Below are 18,538 nucleotides of genomic sequence, written 5' to 3'. Positions count from 1 at the left end.
CTGCTGAAAGAGTTACACAGAGAGATGAGAGCGAGAGAGAGAGAGAGAGAGAGAGAGAGAGGGAGGTCTTCCATCCACTGGTTCACTCCCCAACTGGCCGCAACAGCCAGAGCTGCGCCGATCTGAAACCAGAGCTGGATCGGAAGTGGAGCAGCCGGGACTCAAACCAGCGCCCAAATGGGATACCAGCACTGCAGGCGGCAGCTTTACCCACCATACCACAATGCCAGCCTGCAAGTCTTTTTTTTTGGAGGGGTGGGGGTATGTGTTTAAGTCAGACATGTGGTACAGCAGGTTAGCCACCACTTGAGACATTGCATTCCATATCAGAGTTCTGATTCAGGTCCCAGCAACTCTACTTTTTTAAATTTTATTTTATTTTTTAAAATATTTATTTGTTTATTTGCAAGCTAGAGATACAGAAACAGAGAGAGAGAGAGATCTTCCATCCACTGGTTTATTCCTCCAAATGGCTGCAACAGCCAGGGCTGAGCCAGGCTAAAGCCAAGATCCTGGAACTCCATCTGAGTCTCGTGGATTCAAGGGCCCAAGCACTTGGGCTGTTTCAGCTGCTTTCTCAGGTACATTAGCAGGGAGCTGGATTGGAAGTGCAGCAGCCAGGACATAAACTGGTACCCATATAGGATACTTGTGTCACAGGCAGCTGCTTAATCTACTATGCCACAGGTGTGCAACTCCACTTCTACCCAGCCTCCTTCTAATGTAGTCTAGGAGGTGTAGATGATGGCTTACGTAATTGGGGCCCTGCCAAACACCTATGTGAGCGACTTGGATTGAATCCATGGATGTTGCAGGCACTTGAGGATTGAACCAGCAGATGGAAGGTCGATCATTCTGTGTGTATGTGTCACTCTGTCACTCTGCTGTGCCTCTTGCAAAGCAGCCTGCAGGTCTGGGCCTGCTGCTCCTGTGTCACTTCAGGCCAGGGATGATGTTCATGAAGCTGTCATCATGGTGGCAGCTTTTGATGCTGGAAGGGGCTTCCATGCACAGCAGAGGTTCAAGGGAAAGAGGCTGTTACTAAACAGGGGAATAGCTGCTTCTGCTGGCAGGGTGCTTTCTACTGTCAGTCAGGGAATATCCTGAAGTCCCACCTGTTCAGAACCTCCTGCGTCTAAGAGAGGGTACTGCTTTCAGGTACAGTGGCTATAGAAGCAGCACTGCTAACATCTGCTCCCACCACCATTTCTTCCCGTTTCTTCCTCCTCCCCAGTTCTTTGGAAATTTGCGACCAGGGGAATCTTACTTGTTTTAACTGTATTGTGTGCTATGAGCAATGGGATAGAAATTCCTGAAAAAACATTTCATTTTGCCTCTGTATTTGATTATTTTTAATATTTTCCTGTAAATGTTTTGTAATATTTTACTTGTAGTTTAATGAGTCACAGTGTCATTTCCTAATCCAAAGCAGGATTTGTGGGAAGGAAATGCACAATTCCTTCATTAAAATTCTTTCCTGGGGCCAGCACTGTGGCATAGCACCCTGCACGTGGCAGGCCATCCTTTGCATCACCACCCTCCCATGTGGGAGTGCTGGTTCTAGTCCTGGCCACTCCACTTCCTATCCAGCTGCCTGCTAATGCAACTAGCAAGGCAGTGGAAGATGGCCCATGTGAGAGACCAGAAAGGAGTTCCTGGCTCCTGGCTCCTGGCTCCTGGCTCCTGGCTTTAGCCTTGCCCAGACCTCCACATTTGGAGAGTGACCCAGTCGATAGAAGATCTCTGTGTGTCTCTTCCCTTTCTGTCACTCTGCCTTTCAAATAAATAGCAAATCTTTTTTTTTTTTTTTAAGATTTATTTATTTGAAAGGCAGAGTGACAGAGAGATGAGGGGAAAAACAGAGATCTTCTATCCACTGGTTCACTGCTCACATGGCTGCAAATGTAATATTATTAGGTGTGGTGGGGTACTTTTTTTTGTATTTTGTTTTTCTCTCTTTATCCCAGTTGTCCCTTTTGGTCTTTTAATTGATGTCTCCCTTAAATTCTGGGAAATTCCTGATCATTGTTCTCCTTTTTAGGATTTATTTATTTGAAAGACAGAGAGAGATCTGTACAACTGGTTCAGTTTCCTAAACGGCCACAACAGCCAGGGCTGGGCCAATTTGAAGCCAGAAGCCAGGAACTCCATTCAGAGCTCCTCCTAGGTGGCAGGGTCTCGAGTACTTGGGTCATCCACTGCCTACCCAGGCACTCAGGCAGGAAGCTGAAGCAGAAGCAGAGCACCAGGAACTCATCAGTGCTCTGATAAGGGACACCAGTGTCACAGCAGGGGCTTAACCCACTGCACCACAGCGCTGGCCCCTTGATCATTGTTACCTCTGCTAGTACATTTATTTTTCTTCCTTCTGAAACTCACCCCAGGCTGTTGGGTGTCTGAGTCTGGTCTACTACATGTCTGTAAACATCCTCTTTGGTGTTTCCCTTGTCTTCATTTCTTTGTACATTATATGAGTGGTTCCTCAGTCCTGTTTGCCAGCTTCAGTTAATTCTTCAACTCTGTCCATTTTGCTCTTTAAAGAAACTACCAATTGGGTTTTGTTTTTTGCAGTTCTTAGATCTTTAATTGGTTCTTCTTGTAACTCCTGTTCTTGATTCTTATTTACTGTTTCCTTCTGAATAGTTCTGAGAATGTTAAATGTATTTTTGAATTTGTTTTGATCACTCTGTAACCTTATTCCCTTTGCTTTGAGTCCTTGGTTTATTTACTTAGCATCTTCCTTATGGCTTTAGTGTTCCTCAGACAGCTGATGGGTTATCAGTCTCTGGTTCTTGACCTTAACTTCTATGCCGTAGATTATTGAATGCCTCAAAGAAAACAAGAAGCAGCTAAGTACCCGTTGCCACCAGAAAGTGTTCAAGCTTCAGGAGACAGAGATGATGGACCCAGAACTGGACTACACACTCATGCGGGTCTGCAAGCAGATGATAAAGGTAAGGAGTCCAGAACAAAGGCCAAGCGCATGGCAGGTAAACATGACACAGCAAATTCTTGTCTGTGCGACTTGTTTTATATAGCTGAGGCAGCGATTCTCCAGGTGTGGTCTCTGGAAGAGCAGTGGCAGCTGCACCTGGGAACTTACCAGTTTTTAACCATGCTCAGATCTACTAGTCAGAATCTCTGGGAGGGGAGCAGGGACTCTGGTCACAAGCCCTTCAGGTGATGCTTAAAAAGCACAGCCTTCACCTGAGGCACAGGTATAAGGCTGGCAGGAACCGAGAGTGGTTTGGAGGGCAGTTAAACGATAGGCTCCCTACAGGGGTCCTCACCCACACTCGGATGTTTCTGTTCTGAAGGTTCCTCTGCTTCATCTACCCCTCTGGTGAATGTTCTCAGCAGTCCACATGCATAAAAGATGAACCTTAAGGTTCCAACTCGTTATTTCAGTTTTCTTTTGATATAAAATGCTACTTCTTTTACTCTATCAAGTCAATTCCACAGAAAATTTTGAACGTTAGAAACAACGAAGTCTCCTTAGCTGGGGCTGGTACAGCTGAGTCGTACGGAAAAGTAGACCTATCAAGCTCTCACTTCAGAAAGGTTCTGTGATATTTTATTTAAAAAAAAAAAAAAAAATCAGCACCCAGAGCCACCATTGTGTGAAGTTAAATCACCACTTGCTGGCATCCCACATTGGAGTCCCAGCTACGCCACTCCACCCAGCTTCTTGCTAATATGCCTGGGAAGGCAGCATATGATGGTCTAGGTACTTGGACCCCTGCCGCCCTAGAGTGAGATCAGGATGCATTTCCGAGCTCCTAGCTTTGGCCTGGTGCAGACGCCACTGTTCTGGCTGTTTGGAGAGTAAACCAGCCGATCGAAGATCTCCCTCTCCCTCTCTTTTTTCACTCTCCCTGCTCTTCAAAGAAAGGAATAAATCAATCTTGAGAATGAAAAAGAAAATCAGCCAGAAATCCATGTCCCCATATTCAGATGTCAGTAGATTACAATTAGAACTGAGGAGGGAGCTTTGATGCCCCACTGTCCCGATCAGAGTTTATCAGACACTGTGATGCTTAAATTCCTGAAGATTAGCAGACAGAAATGGGGCTGATTCCTAGCCCCAGACTCATTCCTGTCCAGTGGGACACAGTAAAGCACACATGGACTAGTCCCTCAGCAAGGGGGAATCAGACTTGTGATCACACTGGGTGATAGGTACATACAACGTGAGGGCTGGAGGGCCACCTGGTACAGTGTTACATCCATGCCTAAATAATGATTGAGCTCATGGGCATCCGTGTAATTTAATAAAGCCATCTAGTTCAGAAATCAATCCCACACAGAGTAGCAAGCAATGAGGTGGGGCAGAAATAGTCAAGAACAAGTAAAGAAAGGAGAATTGGGATGAGCACTGCTCTGGCCTGGCTGTTTCTCACACAGTTCTTTACTACGCTGTGTCACAGAAGAGTGATCACAGTCGGGGTCAGTTACCACTATTGGATAACTGTTTTTATAAATCCTTGTATCTTTGCAGAGGTTCTGTCCGGAAGCAGACTCTAAAACTATGTTGCAGTGCTTAAAGCAAAATAAAAACAGTGAACTGATGGACCCCAAGTGCAAGCAGATGATAACCAAGCGCCAGATCACCCAGAACACCGGTAAGTGCTCGGCTGTAGGTGGAGCAGAGTGGAGTGGAAAGGACATATGGTACCAAAGTCAGCCAAGGTGCCTTGCTGTCTGCATTTTAACAGTGGAGTCTGGATGTGAGCAAATTGCCTTAGTCTTCCTTTGAGGGAATATCTAGAGAAAAGGAATAAAGTGGAAGAAGGAAGAAGCTGAGAACTAGAAAAATGTCCTTGATAAAAGAGGAGTGAGGATTGGTTAAGAAAGAAAGCAAAGCAAAGGAATGAGGACTTGAGTTCCTTAGAAAAGTCTGGAGATTTAATGATTTATACATGTGGCAGGTAATTTGGTTCAGAATAGAGAAACTTCAACTCTGCCTTACAAGAACCTGAATAGGATGTCTCCTAATGTTTTAACTGTGACAGGCAAGGTTGCTGAAATTTGCTTAATCTTTGTGTGGATTACTTAGGATATGGGACCACAAACCCTTTATTTTTATTTAAAGATTTATGTATGTATTGTGTGAGAGAGACAGATCTTCTGTCTGCTGGTTCACTCCCCAGATGGTTACAACAGCCAGGTCTTGGCCAAGCTGAAGCCAGGAGCCAGGAGTTTCATATGGGTCTCCCATGTGGCTTACGGAGATTCAAGCATTTGGACCATCCTCTGCTGCTTTTCCCAGGCCATTAGCTGATTCGGAAATGGAGCAGCTGAGACACTAACTGGTACCCATGTGATATGGCAGTGTCTCAGGTGGCAACTTAACCTGCTATGCCACAATACTGGACCTTATTTTTTTTTTTTTTTAAGATTTATTTATTTATTTATTTTAAAGAGTTACAGAGAGAAAAGAGAGATCTTCCTCCTGCTGATCCACTCCCTAAATGGCCACAACAGCCAGAACTGGGCCAGGCTAACGCCGGGAACTTCATCTGGGTCTCCCACATGGGTAGCAGGGGCCTAAACACTTGGGCCATCTTATGCTGCTTTCCCAGGCACATCAGCAGAGTACTGGTCTGGGGTCAGAGACAGAGCTGCTGGGACTTGAACCAGCGCTCATATGGAATGCTGGTATTGCAGGCGGTGCCTTAACCCACTACATCACAACACCCACCCCCACAAATCCTTTAGAGGTGCTGCAGAGGAGAAGGATTCCCAGGCCCTGCAGAAGTGCCTTTGTGTGAACTCGTACTGCTGATTGACAGCAGAGGAGTGAGAGCTCAGCAGACATTTACCAGGAAACAAACCAGTCATCCTCAGTTGTTGACACCTACATCCCTTATGGGGAATTGGATTTCTGAAAATGTGTGAACCCAGGGATGAAGCTTTCTTGCATACTTCTTGCTGTCTGCTGTAGATTACCGCTTAAACCCCGTGCTGAGGAAAGCCTGCAAAGCGGACATACCTAAGTTCTGCCACGGGATCCTCAGTAAGGCCAAGGATGATTCAGAGCTGGAAGGCCAGGTCATCTCCTGCCTCAAGCTGCGATACGCCGACCAGGTAGGCTGGTGGTTGCCCTGGGGTACCTCTTGTCCCCTTGTCCCCAGACCTTTTCCCCCTTCCCCGGGCTGACACGTCCTCCCTGCATCCCATGCAGCGCCTGTCTTCAGACTGCGAAGACCAAATCCGAGTCATCATCCAGGAGTCGGCCCTGGATTATCGACTCGATCCCCAGCTCCAGCTGCACTGCTCAGACGAGGTAGGACGTGGGCCAGAGCTGGTCAGAGATCGGGAGGAGGGGAGGTGTTCTTCACTATGGTTTCTCTTCAGTGCTGAGTCCAGGCTTGGTTGAAACCCATCTCCTGGGCCCTGTATCACTTGAATTCCTGGTTCTTTGCAACACTAGATTAGATTTCGCATTGGTCCTACAGTGTTGGTTCCATATTTCTCTGTTGAGTAAGGGCATTTTTAATGATGGTTCTCCATGTATGATTTGTTCTTTGCTTCTCTTTATTCTATATGGTCAACTCAGAAGGCCCAAAAAAGACAGAAGTGCTCCCATGATAGCTGTTCAAGAAGTGTCCATCCTTGGAAATTACTTGACCTTGTAGCCATCTAGAGAACCTGTTCAACATACGTTAATTTTAGGAGATTAACACTAAAGATGTTTTAAAGAAGCTGCTCATAAAACTTTGTATATAAAGTTAAGTTTGTATCTTTGCTGTGGGCTGTGTTTTAGAACCCTTTGTGCACATACATCCCAATTGAGAGTCTGGGCCAGACGTTTGTTATCATTTGCTTTGTCAGAGTCAGGGAGTCACCTTTCTTGTGATAGTTCTTGGACAGGCTGCCTCCAGCCACAGGGTTGGCAGTGAGATGGGTGCATTCATTGAGTTGCAGCTCTGTGTGTCCAAATGGAGGCTGCCAGCCAGTGTGGCAGAGAGACGTGAAATCCACCAGGAAGCTGTGATCACCAAGTGAGCATGTTTGGAAACTAAGATTTCTGGTTCTGGCAGCACTGTCCCTTGTTCATGACACAGCAGCTGGCCCCTGAAGTGCAGGGCCCGGTTAGAATCACCAGATTCACCTGCTTTGGAAACTGCTGGTTTCTGTGCCCAAGGGGAGGCCTTGTTTTTGTCTGAACAGATCTCCAGTCTCTGTGCTGAGGAAGCAGCGGCCCAAGAGCAGACAGGCCAAGTGGAGGAGTGCCTCAAAGTGAACCTGCTCAAGATCAAGACGGAGATGTGCAAGAAGGTGACCTCCTGCACCTTGCTCTTCCCTCAGTTCCTTTTCTCCGCCTTTGTCGTCTTCACTTTAATGCTGTAGTCTACACACCTAGTGACGGAATCAAAAGCTAGACCCTGCTACCTGGCATTCTGTGCTGTTCCCCCTTACCAAACTGTAATATGGACCCTGACTGCTAACCTCCGGTAATTTGAGCATTCTCTCACCTCTACTAACTGCTGGAAAGCCTCTCATGTTCGCACTGGGACCATTGTCGGAGGGCACCGGGAGTGCGGTACTGAAGCAAAATGTCAGAACCGGTGTGTCAGTGAGTGTTCGTGAAAATCCAAGAAATTAAAAATTCAGTTTATTTCAGAAATAATATACTTGACCTTTTTTGAAAAGCTTTGTCTTTTATTTTGAAAGACTTATTTATTTATTTATTTATTTATTTATTTGAAAGAGTTACAGAGACGGAACTTCCATCTGTTGGTTCATTCCTCAAGTGGCTGCAGCAGCCAGGGCTGAAGCCAAGAGCTTCGGCCCACATGGTCGGCAGGGGCCCAAGCACCTGGGCCATCTTCCACTGCTTTCCCCAGCGCATCAGCAGGGAGCTGGATTGGAGGTGGAGCAGCCGGGACTCTTAACTAGTTGCAGGCAGCCACCCAGCCTTCTGTGCCACAGCACCGGCCCCAGTATAGATATTAAAAAAAAAGAACCACAGAACTTTGAGGAGGACTTCTAAGCAATATTTGAGCTTTGTTTTGATTATGTTGTTGTTCTTTCTTTAAGAGGCAGAGCTCTCACTCTAGTTTACTCCCCAAATGCCCACAGTGACCCCTAGCCAGTTCCAAGGCTCGGAGCTGAGTGCAGGTCTCCCAAAGGACTGGCAGGAGCCTGACTACTTTAGCCATCATGGCTGCCTCCCAGGGAGCACATTGCCTGGGAGCCAGAGCCAGATGTCAGACTCACACACTCAGGGGCAAGACAGGCATCTTTTTCTTTTCTTTTTCTTTTTTTTCTTTCTTTTTTTTTTTTTTTTTTCCCTTAAAGATTTGTTTATTTGAAAGAGTTACAAAGAGAGAGAAAGAGAGAGCACTTCTGTCCACTGGTTCACTCCCCAAAAAGGCTGGCAATGAACCAATCCAAAGTCAGGAACCAAGGACTTTTTCCGGGTCTCCCATGTGGGTGCAGGGGCCCAAGCATTTGAGCCATCTGCTGCTGCTTTCTCAGGCACATTAGCAGAGGGCTGGATTGGAAGTGTAGCCGCCGAGACTTGGACTGGCACCTGTATGGGCTGCCGGCAGCAGGTGGCATCTGACATAGGTATCTTTTTTTTTGTTTTTGTTTTTGTTTGTTTGTTTGTTTTTGAGAGACAGAGAGAGAGTTATAAACAGTGAGAGAGAGACAGAGAGAAAGGTCTTCCTTCCTTTGGTTCACTCTCCTAATGGCCACCATGGCCGGCGCTACACCGATCCAAAGCCAGGAGCCAGGTGTTTCCTCCCAGTCTCCCAAGCACTTGAGTCATCCTCCACTGCACTCCCGGGCCACAGCAGAGAGCTGGACTGCAAGAGGAGCAATCGGGACTAGAACCCAGCGCCCCAACTGGGACTAGAACCCAGGGTTCCGGCGCCGCAGGCGGAGGATTAGCCTAGTGAGCCACAGCGCCAGCCCGACATCAGTGTCTTAACTGGAAAGTTAGTGCCTTAATCACTAGGCTAACCTCCTCCCCCTTGATATGTATTTATTTATTTTGTAGTTTGTTTGTTACTGTTTTTATAGAGACTGTGGCCTCTTTTTGTGAAGCGCAGACTGGTTTTTGGTACGGAGGAGTCTTTGGCAGGCCTGGCCTCCTGTAACTGCTATTGCAGGTGGACCAGCCGGGGGCTGCAGGCCTGAGGTGTTTCTCTACCTCAGTGGTTAGTTGGAGTAGAAATGATGCTCTCTCCCTTCTTTTTTCCTTTTGAGCATGACAGGGATAGTGAAACAAACACACAATTATTTGGGAATTTTAATACAGCGTATTACTCTCATTTTCTTTTTCTTTTTTCCTTTTTTAAGATTTCTTTTATTTATTTGAAAGACAGAGTTAGAGAGAGAGGTAGAAACGGAGAGAGAGGTCTTCCATCCGCGGGTTCACTCCCCAGATGACCACAGCTGCTGGAGCTGTGCCGATCCAGAGCCGGGAGCTTCTTCCGGGTCTCCCACATGGTGCAGGGGCCCAAGGACTTGGGCCATCTTCCACTGCTATCCCAGGCAATAGCAGAGAGCTGGATCGGAAGAGGAACAGCCGGGACTAGAACCAGTGCCCATATGGAATGCCAGCGCTTCAGGCTAGGGCGTTAACCCTCTGCTCCACAGCACCGGCCCCACTCTCATTTTCAGATCAGATTTTTTTTCCTCAGATTTCTTAGAGTAACAAAATAACTGTATTGGCTGGCGCCGCGGCTCACTAGGCTAATCCTCCGCCTAGCGGCGCCGGCACACCAGGTTCTAGTCCCGGTCGGGGCGCTGGATTCTGTCCCGGTTGCCCCTCTTCCAGGCCAGCTCTCTGCTGTGACCAGGGAGTGCAGTGGAGGATGGCCCAAGTGCTTGGGCCCTGCACCCGCATGGGAGACCAGGAGAAGCACCTGGTTCCTGCCATCGGATCAGCGCGATGCGCTGGCCACAGCACGCCAGCCGCGGCGGCCATTGGAGGGTGAACCAACGGCAAAAGGAAGACCTTTCTCTCTGTCTCTCTCTCTCTCACTGTCCACTCTGCCTGTAAAAATAAAATAAAATAAATAACTGTATTAACAGCAATAAAAACAGAAGAGGTAATGAGTGGATGAACATCTGTGTTCCACCGTCACCCCACGGTGCCGCCCCTGCAGTGAGGGCTCCGTTGCTGCCCTCAGCCTTCCCTGCTTGGCTTTCTTGTTTACGTGTGCAATGTGTACCAGCAACAGAGCAAATGTGTTTCTGCTGTAACAGCTCTCTCTGTTGACCTTCGCTTCCAGGAAGTGTTAAACATGCTGAAGGAAAGCAAGGCGGACATCTTTGTCGACCCTGTTCTTCACACAGCCTGTGCCCTGGACATCAAACACCACTGTGCAGCCATCACCCCCGGCCGAGGGCGCCGTAAGTTGCCGTGTTGGCTCTTGCTGGTCCAAGCTGTCTCTGGAGGAGCAGATACTCCATTAGACATCAGTCATACTGCCCTGTTCAATAGCTGCAACCCAATCCCAGGCAACATCCCCAGGGCCTAGATGTTGCCAAAACTAGGCCTTTATAGCGTCTTGAGTTGATGGAAAATCCTGCAGGTCTGAGCTGACCTAGTCCTGCTCAGGGCTAAAGCTTTGATAAGGGCACAGTCATTTGTCATGGAAGCAAAAGGTGTTTCTTCACTCTGGCCCTCTTTCCCCCTTGCCCAAACGAAAGTAGCTTCATCAGCTTCCCCATTGGCCACCACGGGCTTGGTCAACAGGCCCCTTGTGCAGCTGGAACCCAGACAGAAAGAAAAGTTTTTTCTGAGCCAAGCTAAGCATGCCCAAGAAAAAGGAGACTTGCAGAGGCTGGACAGCTAGTCCTGGGGGTTAGACATCATTGCTGTCCATGCTGGGCCTGAGGTCAGCTTGCAGAACGGATTTTGCTCCGTTGAGCCCCTGGCTGGGGCTCGTCTGCACCTCTCCCCGTCCACCCGCCGCTCCGCTCCCGCAGCCGCGCACCTCTCTCTCTCTCCTTCTGCAGAAATGTCCTGCCTCATGGAGGCGCTGGAGGACAAGCGGGTGAGGCTGCAGCCTGAATGCAAAAAGCGCCTCAATGACCGCATCGAGATGTGGAGCTACGCTGCGAAGGTGAGCGCCAGCTTCCTGCGCCTTCTCTTCTGTCGCCGTCACCTCCTTGAGAGGACCCCAGTGTCCGTGTCCCTGCTGTTGAGACAGCGGGCAGTGAGCCTTCAAACTGCCTTGGCTGTCCGCAAGCCTGGAGCCCCCCCCCCCCCCCCCCCCCGCACCGACTCTCTGCAGGCCTTTCCAGTGCCACTCCTGGTGCCACGGTGGCCGTCACCCGAACCGAAGAGGGGCGTCGTGCCCGGGGGAAGAGGAATGCGCCTCACCTGTCCTGACGCTCACTTCTGCAGCGTGAGGCTGCATCTGCGGGACCAGTACTCAGCTGGCCTGGAACCTGGAGCACAGAACAGACTCAGGGACGCTAGCCCTGTGCCTGGTCCCCAGGCAGACACGGGCGGGGGAGACGTTCTTCCCGTGCAAGTTCAGCCCCGGTTTGTCCTGGTTCTGTGAACCGCGCTGTTTTGTAGCCTGCAGAGCAGTCTCCAGGTGCCCCTCATTCGACCTGTGGGTCCCGTGAGATGCACAGCGTGGTGGTCACTGCGCTGCAGGACCCCGACCTCAGAGATTCTGCTCCCCCTGGGCTCTGCCAGGCTTCCAGATCCCTGTGCTTCTTTCAGTCCACCCTGGGATAGATGTTCCCAGTGACCTTACATCAGGAGAGTGACCACAGGAACTCATCTTGGCCAGTTCTTCTGGTTCCCTTATGCCCCAAGGTCAGGGGTAAAAGGCAAGAGGGCATAACCAGGGGTCTTCATAGATAGAAGGAGATGGAGGGGATCATGTTTGTCACGGTGGCCACCTCCCCTCCCCCTTCTCCCGGGGGGATGAAGCCGTCGGTTAGATGAAGCTGCGGTGAGAACTCTTCGTTAGTCCCCCTCCCTGCTGCTTTCCATGCCTCCGAGCGGCCGAGCGTTGCTCCAGAGCGGCTCTGAGCAGTTGGCTGCCATGCTGTCCTGGCAAACTCTGACGTTCACGTCCCCATGGTCTCACACCTGCCTGCTCTACACTGTGCAGGTGGGACAGACACAGGAGCTTCCAGTGTCCCTGCGTCCTTCCCCTCCCAGGCACCCAGGCTGAGGCTCAAAAACACAGCGTGGTCAGCAGCAAGGGAACCTTCCTGTGCTGACGCTGCCCCTACAGCTACATAGAGTTCCACTGAGAAAGCGGTAGAAACAGGGTGAACCCCTGGAGCTGCCAGCGTGCACACTGGAAGAGTGGGGACATCTGCCCTGTCCCTAGGAAGCACACCTGCACCTTGTTTGTTTATTTTGAAAGAGTTAGAGAGAGAGGTATTCATCTGCGGTTCACTCTCCGGATGACTGCAACAGCCAGGGCTGGGCTGGGCTGAGGCCAGGAGTTTGGAACTCCATCTGGGTCTCCCACGCGGGTGGAAAGGCCCGAGGCACTTGGGCCATCTTCCACTGTGTTTTCCCAGGCCGTTAGCAGGGAGTTGGATCGGAAGTGGAGCAGCCAGGATACAAATTAGTGTCCATACAGGATCGCGTCCATACAGGATCGCGTCCATACGGGATGCCAGCAGAGCAGGCAGTGATTTCGCTGCCTGCCACAGTGCCAGCCCCTGCAGCTTATTTTTGATGCAGGAAATGCTTACAGTGAAATGGTGAGAAGAATCAGGATGCAGAATCAACACACAGCACAGTCTCTTCTTTTGTTTCTAAAAATGACAGCATACACAATGAAGAGCCAAACAGTATGCCCCTGTGGCCTCGAGCCAGCCATTCAGCACCCCTGCCTGAGCCGCTCATTTTCCTTTGAGGGAGGGAAGGAGGCACGAGGAGCAGGCTGTGTCAGCAGTGCTGGTCACTGTGTCTGTGTTTCTAACTTTGGGCAGTGGATGTGTGCAGTTTCGTGACCAGGCCAAAGAGCTGTAGCTCTGTGTCCATCCCCTTGACCCCTGCTTTCACTTCCTAAAACAGAGTACAGGGACAAGTTGGTTACGGCAGCACCAGCAACCTGTTCTCAGTGGACACGTTGCTGTCTCTTGTTCTAGGTGGCCCCAGCTGATGGCTTCTCTGACCTTGCCATGCAAGTCATGACGTCCCCGTCCAAGAACTACATCCTGTCTGTGATCAGCGGCAGCATCTGTATTCTGTTCCTGATTGGCCTGATGTGTGGACGGATCACCAAGCGAGTGACACGGGAGCTCAAGGACAGGTAGAGCCACCTTGGCCCCCAAAGGAACTGCCTGTGCAGAGCCCGTTTGTACAGCCCTCCTGTATAGTGTCCCCACTCACCTCGCGCCTCTCCGAGGTGATGCCACACCCACGGTAGAGCAACAGCAGGCGTCCACTGCGCCATCCCGTCCACAGCGTCCTCCTCCTCGGCCCCCTGTGCGGCATCGGCAGATGGCCTCTCAGTGACTGCCTTCGCTGGCAGCCTCGGGTTTTCCTGCCTGTAGACACGTCTCTCTCACACCAACCGGATGGCCAGGACTTCCAGCCCCAGCTCACTTGACCTGCAACTCAAATGCTTTTTTTAAAAACCCGCCAAAAAAAGAAATTTTTCAGGACAGAAGAACATGTGTATAGTAACGCACTTCCTCCTCCTCCTGTGTAACTGTGTGATGTGAAGACAGGATGGGGAGAGAAGCATGCCAGACGGGGGAAGCCCCTCCCCAGCCTGCCCCGACCTCCTGTCCTGCTCCTTCTGCTGAAATGGCAACGCCTTCCCGTTCCCACGCTAACAGAGCCCCTGCAGGGCGCAGCCCCACGGCCCCAGGTCTTTCTGTGATCTCATCTCAGTGGAGCAAAGCACAAGCCCCCTCCTCAGCCAAGGGCAAATGGGATGCGAGGGCATCGTGAGTTTGCGACCCTGGACAAAGCCGGGCACCCATTGCACTGCACCGAGAGGCTGGAATCGGAGTCCCTGGGCCGTGGGAGCCCCGGAAGCCTCCTCCCCCAGAACTCAGTCACCTTGGATCCACGCTGCAGAAGTCCTCTGCCTCAGCAGGAGGCAGTGACTGTGGGGGAGGCGTCCTTCAAGACGGGCGGGGGCAGTGCGGGCAGGCAGGAGGAGCAGGGCCTTTGGTTGCCTGCTCTGGTTTTCAGGCGACAGTACAGGCAGAGACAGTGGTTTAGAGAGGGCTCGTGTGGGCTCAGGGTGTGGCTGGCAGTCCAGCCTGACCGTTCCGCACACTCCAGGCAAACTTCCCAGACAAGCTCCTTTGGGCCTCTACGTGGAGAGGGTGTGGAAAGTTCCTACATTAAAACATGGAGGACTTTTCTCCTTTTTTTTTCTTTTTTGTCTATTTGCTGCGTGTACGTACTCTAGTAGGCGTTGGCTAAATGTTGTATTTTGGTGACTCATCGACCCTTCCCGAGCTGAGCTCCACAGGCTTGGGGTGTGTGGGGAGCAGCACCAGCGTCACCGGCCCGGCAGACACATCTCTGCCTGAGCTGGGGCGTGAGGTCCTGTGGCTGCACAGGAGGGCAGCGTGTACAGTAGGAGATATATTTATATAAATATATTTTATTAACCTGTTAGATGTCCACAAAGTATTATAAATGACGTGCCTAAAACTGTCCACACAGACCACGGCCCGCGCGTGGCGCCCTTCCCTCTGCTGTCCAGGGCGGCCCCGGGACACCTCCTCCCGTGGGTGTCAGCACAGGGGGCGTCAGCTTGCCGAGCAGCTGACCCAAGTTCCTTCCGTCTCACCTGACTGACGTATATTTGAGTACTGTGTTTTTCTTCCTTGGTCTTCTTCTCTTTGGCTGCCTTTGCTGGAGGCACTGGGTTCCGGAAGCAGCCACACACCCCCGCCCAGGGCCATCCAAGTTGCCGGAGGAAGCTGCTGAGCCCCTCGGTGCCCGCAGTCCTGCTGCTCAGGCCTTTCTGACTCTCCACACGTGTGCTGGCGTCCTCCAGCCTCGTACAACCTGAAACACGTGGCACGTGTGAGGCACACCCACTCCCGCCTCTGGCGTGCCCATTCCCACTCTGCTGGGGTTCCCATCCGGTGGGCAGGGGTGCAGAGGCTCCAGAGCAAGAACTGCGGATGCTGTGGGCACGGGCACCGGGTCCACAGGCCAGGGTTCAGGTCCACCATCTCTGCAGCCTCCCTCAGCCTCGCGGTTCTAATACCTCCCATATTTCCGTTCCTCTCCAATGAGAGAAAAGCGCGTTAGTTGCAGTAGATGTGGAGTGTGATGAGTTTGTTTGTGGGATGTGTGTTGTCTTTAGAAGTGGTTGGGATAGATAGAAAGGATACCTCTGCCTGTGTCATCAGTAGCTTCCTTGTCCCCCTTGGAATGGGTCCCGTGACTGGCTCTCGAGGGTCCCAGGCCTGAGCTGCTCTCAAGTCCAAGTGGTACAGCACCATCTTCACTGGCAGCCCAGGGCACCCTGGGTCCTGGCATCCTAGGTCAGTCCTGGGTGTGAGTCACCTGGTCAAGAGCCCGGCCGGAAGAGGACCCCTGCCCCTGCTGGAGGGGCCCATGGTGGATCCTGGCCTGGCTTTTGTGTCTTCTGGTGCGGAGCCCTCAAAGAATGGTATCAGTAGCAGGTCAGGATTTTTGACAATGGCAAGGCTGACAATGCAGCAGCCAGGTCACTGTCATGTGGCCTTGCCAGGGTCTCAGGGACTCTTACACAGCGTGTGGTCCACAGCTCCCGAGGTCCTGGAGCCCAGGCTTCTGGCTGCAGGCCGCGTGGTGTAGGTGACCAAAAATCTGGATTCTATGTCAAGAGCAAAGCCAACTGCTCCTGCTCTGTAGGTGAGACCTTTATCTTGGTGCACCCTGGGCTTCTCTGCCATCACTGCTGTCCCAAGATGAGCCTGCTGGCGAGATGCGTGGACAGGGGAGTCACACCAAAGGCCCGGCTTCGCACCGGCCCCGGTTCTGTCCTTGGGAGCCGAGGGCATCCTCAGGCTGCCTCTGAGCTGTTGTTGAGTGAGCAGGTGCGGCCTCACGTTCACTGCGGCTGTGGGCTGTCTCAGCCCCCAGTGCCTCCCCGCAGGGCAGCAGTCAGCTCCGCCAGGGGGCAGGAGAGGGGCAGCTCTCCTGGAAGATGCCACAGAAAGTTGGTGTTGGGTTTCATGTCTTCCTGTGTCCTGAGATCAGGAAGGAACCCAGTGGTGAGGACATCCGCACTGGTATCTTCTCACACACGGGAGGAGGAGTATGAATGACTTCCTGCAGCCTGAGAGATCAGTGCCCTTCGGGAGCTCTCCTGCCCCACCCACGTGGTACTGCTGCTGTCCCAAAGATCCAGCGGCCCAGGGCCTGCCATCCAGAGGGCAGGGCCTTTCCCGCGGTTGACTGATTCAGAGTGCGCGGACGGGCGAAGGCAGCTGCGCTCGGAGCCCTCAGGATTCCACCAGCCCAGCCTGGCTCAGGCAGGCTAAGCTCGGGCACGTTTTACAGGGATCTCAGCTTCTTAGGCATTTGAAAAACTTCAGAGATGAGAGTGCTCCTTGCATTGCTCACCGCTTTGCTGCTCATCACCTGTCCAAGTAGCTTGTAAAACAGCATCCTGGTGTCGTGGGCTCTCCCAGCCCTTGGGGACTCTTCTCTCACTGGACTCTGGTTCCCAGAGGGCTGCAGCCAGCCCCCGGCCCCCAGGTGATCTATTTACCTCCCTCCACGCAGACCAGGGTCACATGTTGAGCAATCGTGTCTGAAGCCAAATTCCCATGCTATCCATCCTGAACCTTCAGGGCCGTGGGCTCCCCCGAGCCAGCTGCCTGTCACCTGGCGAGAAGAGGTGGGCTGTGTGCAGGACCCTGAGGGTGGTCTCTCCCCACTATCCATCACAGCACAGGGCCTGGGGTGGGGCGAGGGGTCTTCCCAGAAAGCAGGAGGTTAAGACAGTGCCCCTATGCTGTGCTTTGCCTTCCCCACAGCACAGAATTGATGTCCAGACCCCAGAGGTCAGCAGGGCCCCAGGGCAGGCTGCAGTGTGTTGGATAGAGGGGCCCATGGGAGGGCTGGCAGCAGGAGGCGTCCCAAGCGGCTTCTCCCAGCACAGCGTTCCCAGGTCGGTCCTAGCAGAAGACGCACCGACCGGCTGCACAGCAGGTGTGGTATGAGGCCCTAGGCCTCTGACTGTTCTGGCTTTTTGTTTCTTTTTTTTCTTTCTTTTTTTTTTTTTTTAAGAAAGAAAAGTACAATTAACAGCTTCTTTGTAAATGGGTTTCCTCTCTCTGTATAAAACCCTGGCAGGTCCTTGTTTTTACATGTTCATGCTGTGTAATTTTGAGATGTTACCGAGATTCTGAACATAATGTGCATTTTTTTCTGTACAGATGAAATGGGAGAATTTAATAAAGAGTTTGCAGGTTTTTACTTGTTACATCTTCTCTGTGGTGACTGGGAGGACTCTCCAACCACCCGCTCTGCTCAGAGAAGCTTAGGAAGCCGTGACAGTGACCGACCTTGCCGACTGCTGCTCGCACTCCGAGCTCTTGGCTTGTATAGGGAAGGGGGCTCGACCCCCTGTGCTTTCCGTTTGCTCATGGCAGAGCTGATGTGTTCTGAATGACTGCTGGTGTGGGCCAGCGTGGGGAGGGTACGTGCCTGCAGCCCGGGGCCCGTGACAGGCGCCTGGATCTGCCCTTTGCACGCGGCCCTCAGGTCCATGGCCTTCACCACGCCTCTCTTCCTGCACTTTTTTCTCTTCCTCTCCTACTCTCGGCAAAGCTCACGTGCATCTGAGTGCTAAGAATTAATAACTTAAGGAACTTTCCTGGTGGCAGGGATCTCCTGAAGTAGTGATAACCCTACTGAATTCAGTAACGCAGCGTCAGTGAGATGGGAGTCAGGCTGGGATGCAAGATTTCTTCTCAGAACTCCTCGAGTCGGCAGTCTGCCCCTGGAGTCAGCCCCACATGTATGAGGAGACCGCACAGGGGCCCTGCAGTGACTGGGGGAAGCTTCCTGCTGGGGAAATGTGGTCCACGGCTCAGGCGCCCTGTGGAGGTGGGGTTCACCCAGCCCAGATCCAGGGGGCGCCACATCCCCAAAGTCCTGGCACCGGAATGACTCGGAATGAACCGCCTGGCGGAGGCCTTCAACGGTGAAGGGGCTGCCCCCACCCCCAAGTTTGGTGTGTGAAGATTCTCTGGTAAGCGTTCCTGGGCCATTCTCAATCCTCAAAGCCATTTGGATTTTGTCTTCCAAGGTTGCTAAGAAGTAAAGCGTTTTGGCCAAACTGGAGCTTGCTTAGCCTATGCCTCTCTCACTGGCTGAGGAGATGGGGGCATGGGCGGAGCTGCAGGCACCACTTTGGGACTGGATGTCCAAACTGAAACCCTGATGTCAGCCAGGCTCTGGGGAGTGGTGGGGCCTCTTCTGAGACCCTGGGTGGGCACCCTCTGGGTGTGGCTGGTCCTGTACTCCCAACTCCCTCACCCAGAACAAGCACAGGACAGCTGTGTTGTCTCAGACACCCTGTATTTGTAGAGAGGCTTGGACAGGTGGAAAGCGGAGGGAAGC

General features: G+C 51.8%; 1 protein-coding gene across 1 annotated transcript in view; it reads left to right on the top strand.

Annotated features, from left to right (window-relative positions):
* GLG1 (golgi glycoprotein 1) overlaps positions 1-17,396 on the top strand; it is a 128,129-nt gene extending 110,733 nt beyond the window's left edge. The window contains exons 19-26 of the mRNA XM_002711721.6: positions 2,817-2,954; positions 4,499-4,622; positions 5,945-6,087; positions 6,185-6,286; positions 7,174-7,281; positions 10,251-10,371; positions 10,981-11,087; positions 13,093-17,396. Coding sequence (XP_002711767.3) covers positions 2,817-2,954; positions 4,499-4,622; positions 5,945-6,087; positions 6,185-6,286; positions 7,174-7,281; positions 10,251-10,371; positions 10,981-11,087; positions 13,093-13,260 — 1,011 coding nt within the window. The 3' untranslated portion in view covers positions 13,261-17,396. The remainder of the gene's footprint in view (positions 1-2,816; positions 2,955-4,498; positions 4,623-5,944; positions 6,088-6,184; positions 6,287-7,173; positions 7,282-10,250; positions 10,372-10,980; positions 11,088-13,092) is intronic.
* Positions 17,397-18,538: the final 1,142 nt, after the last annotated feature.

This window comes from Oryctolagus cuniculus, chromosome 18, assembly GCF_051225735.1.
Source record: "Oryctolagus cuniculus isolate XC-2025 breed Fujian yellow rabbit chromosome 18, ASM5122573v1, whole genome shotgun sequence".
NCBI lineage: Eukaryota > Metazoa > Chordata > Mammalia > Lagomorpha > Leporidae > Oryctolagus > Oryctolagus cuniculus.
The sequence above is the reverse complement of the archived record's forward strand: the minus strand, read 5'-3'. Positions and strand labels throughout refer to the sequence as shown.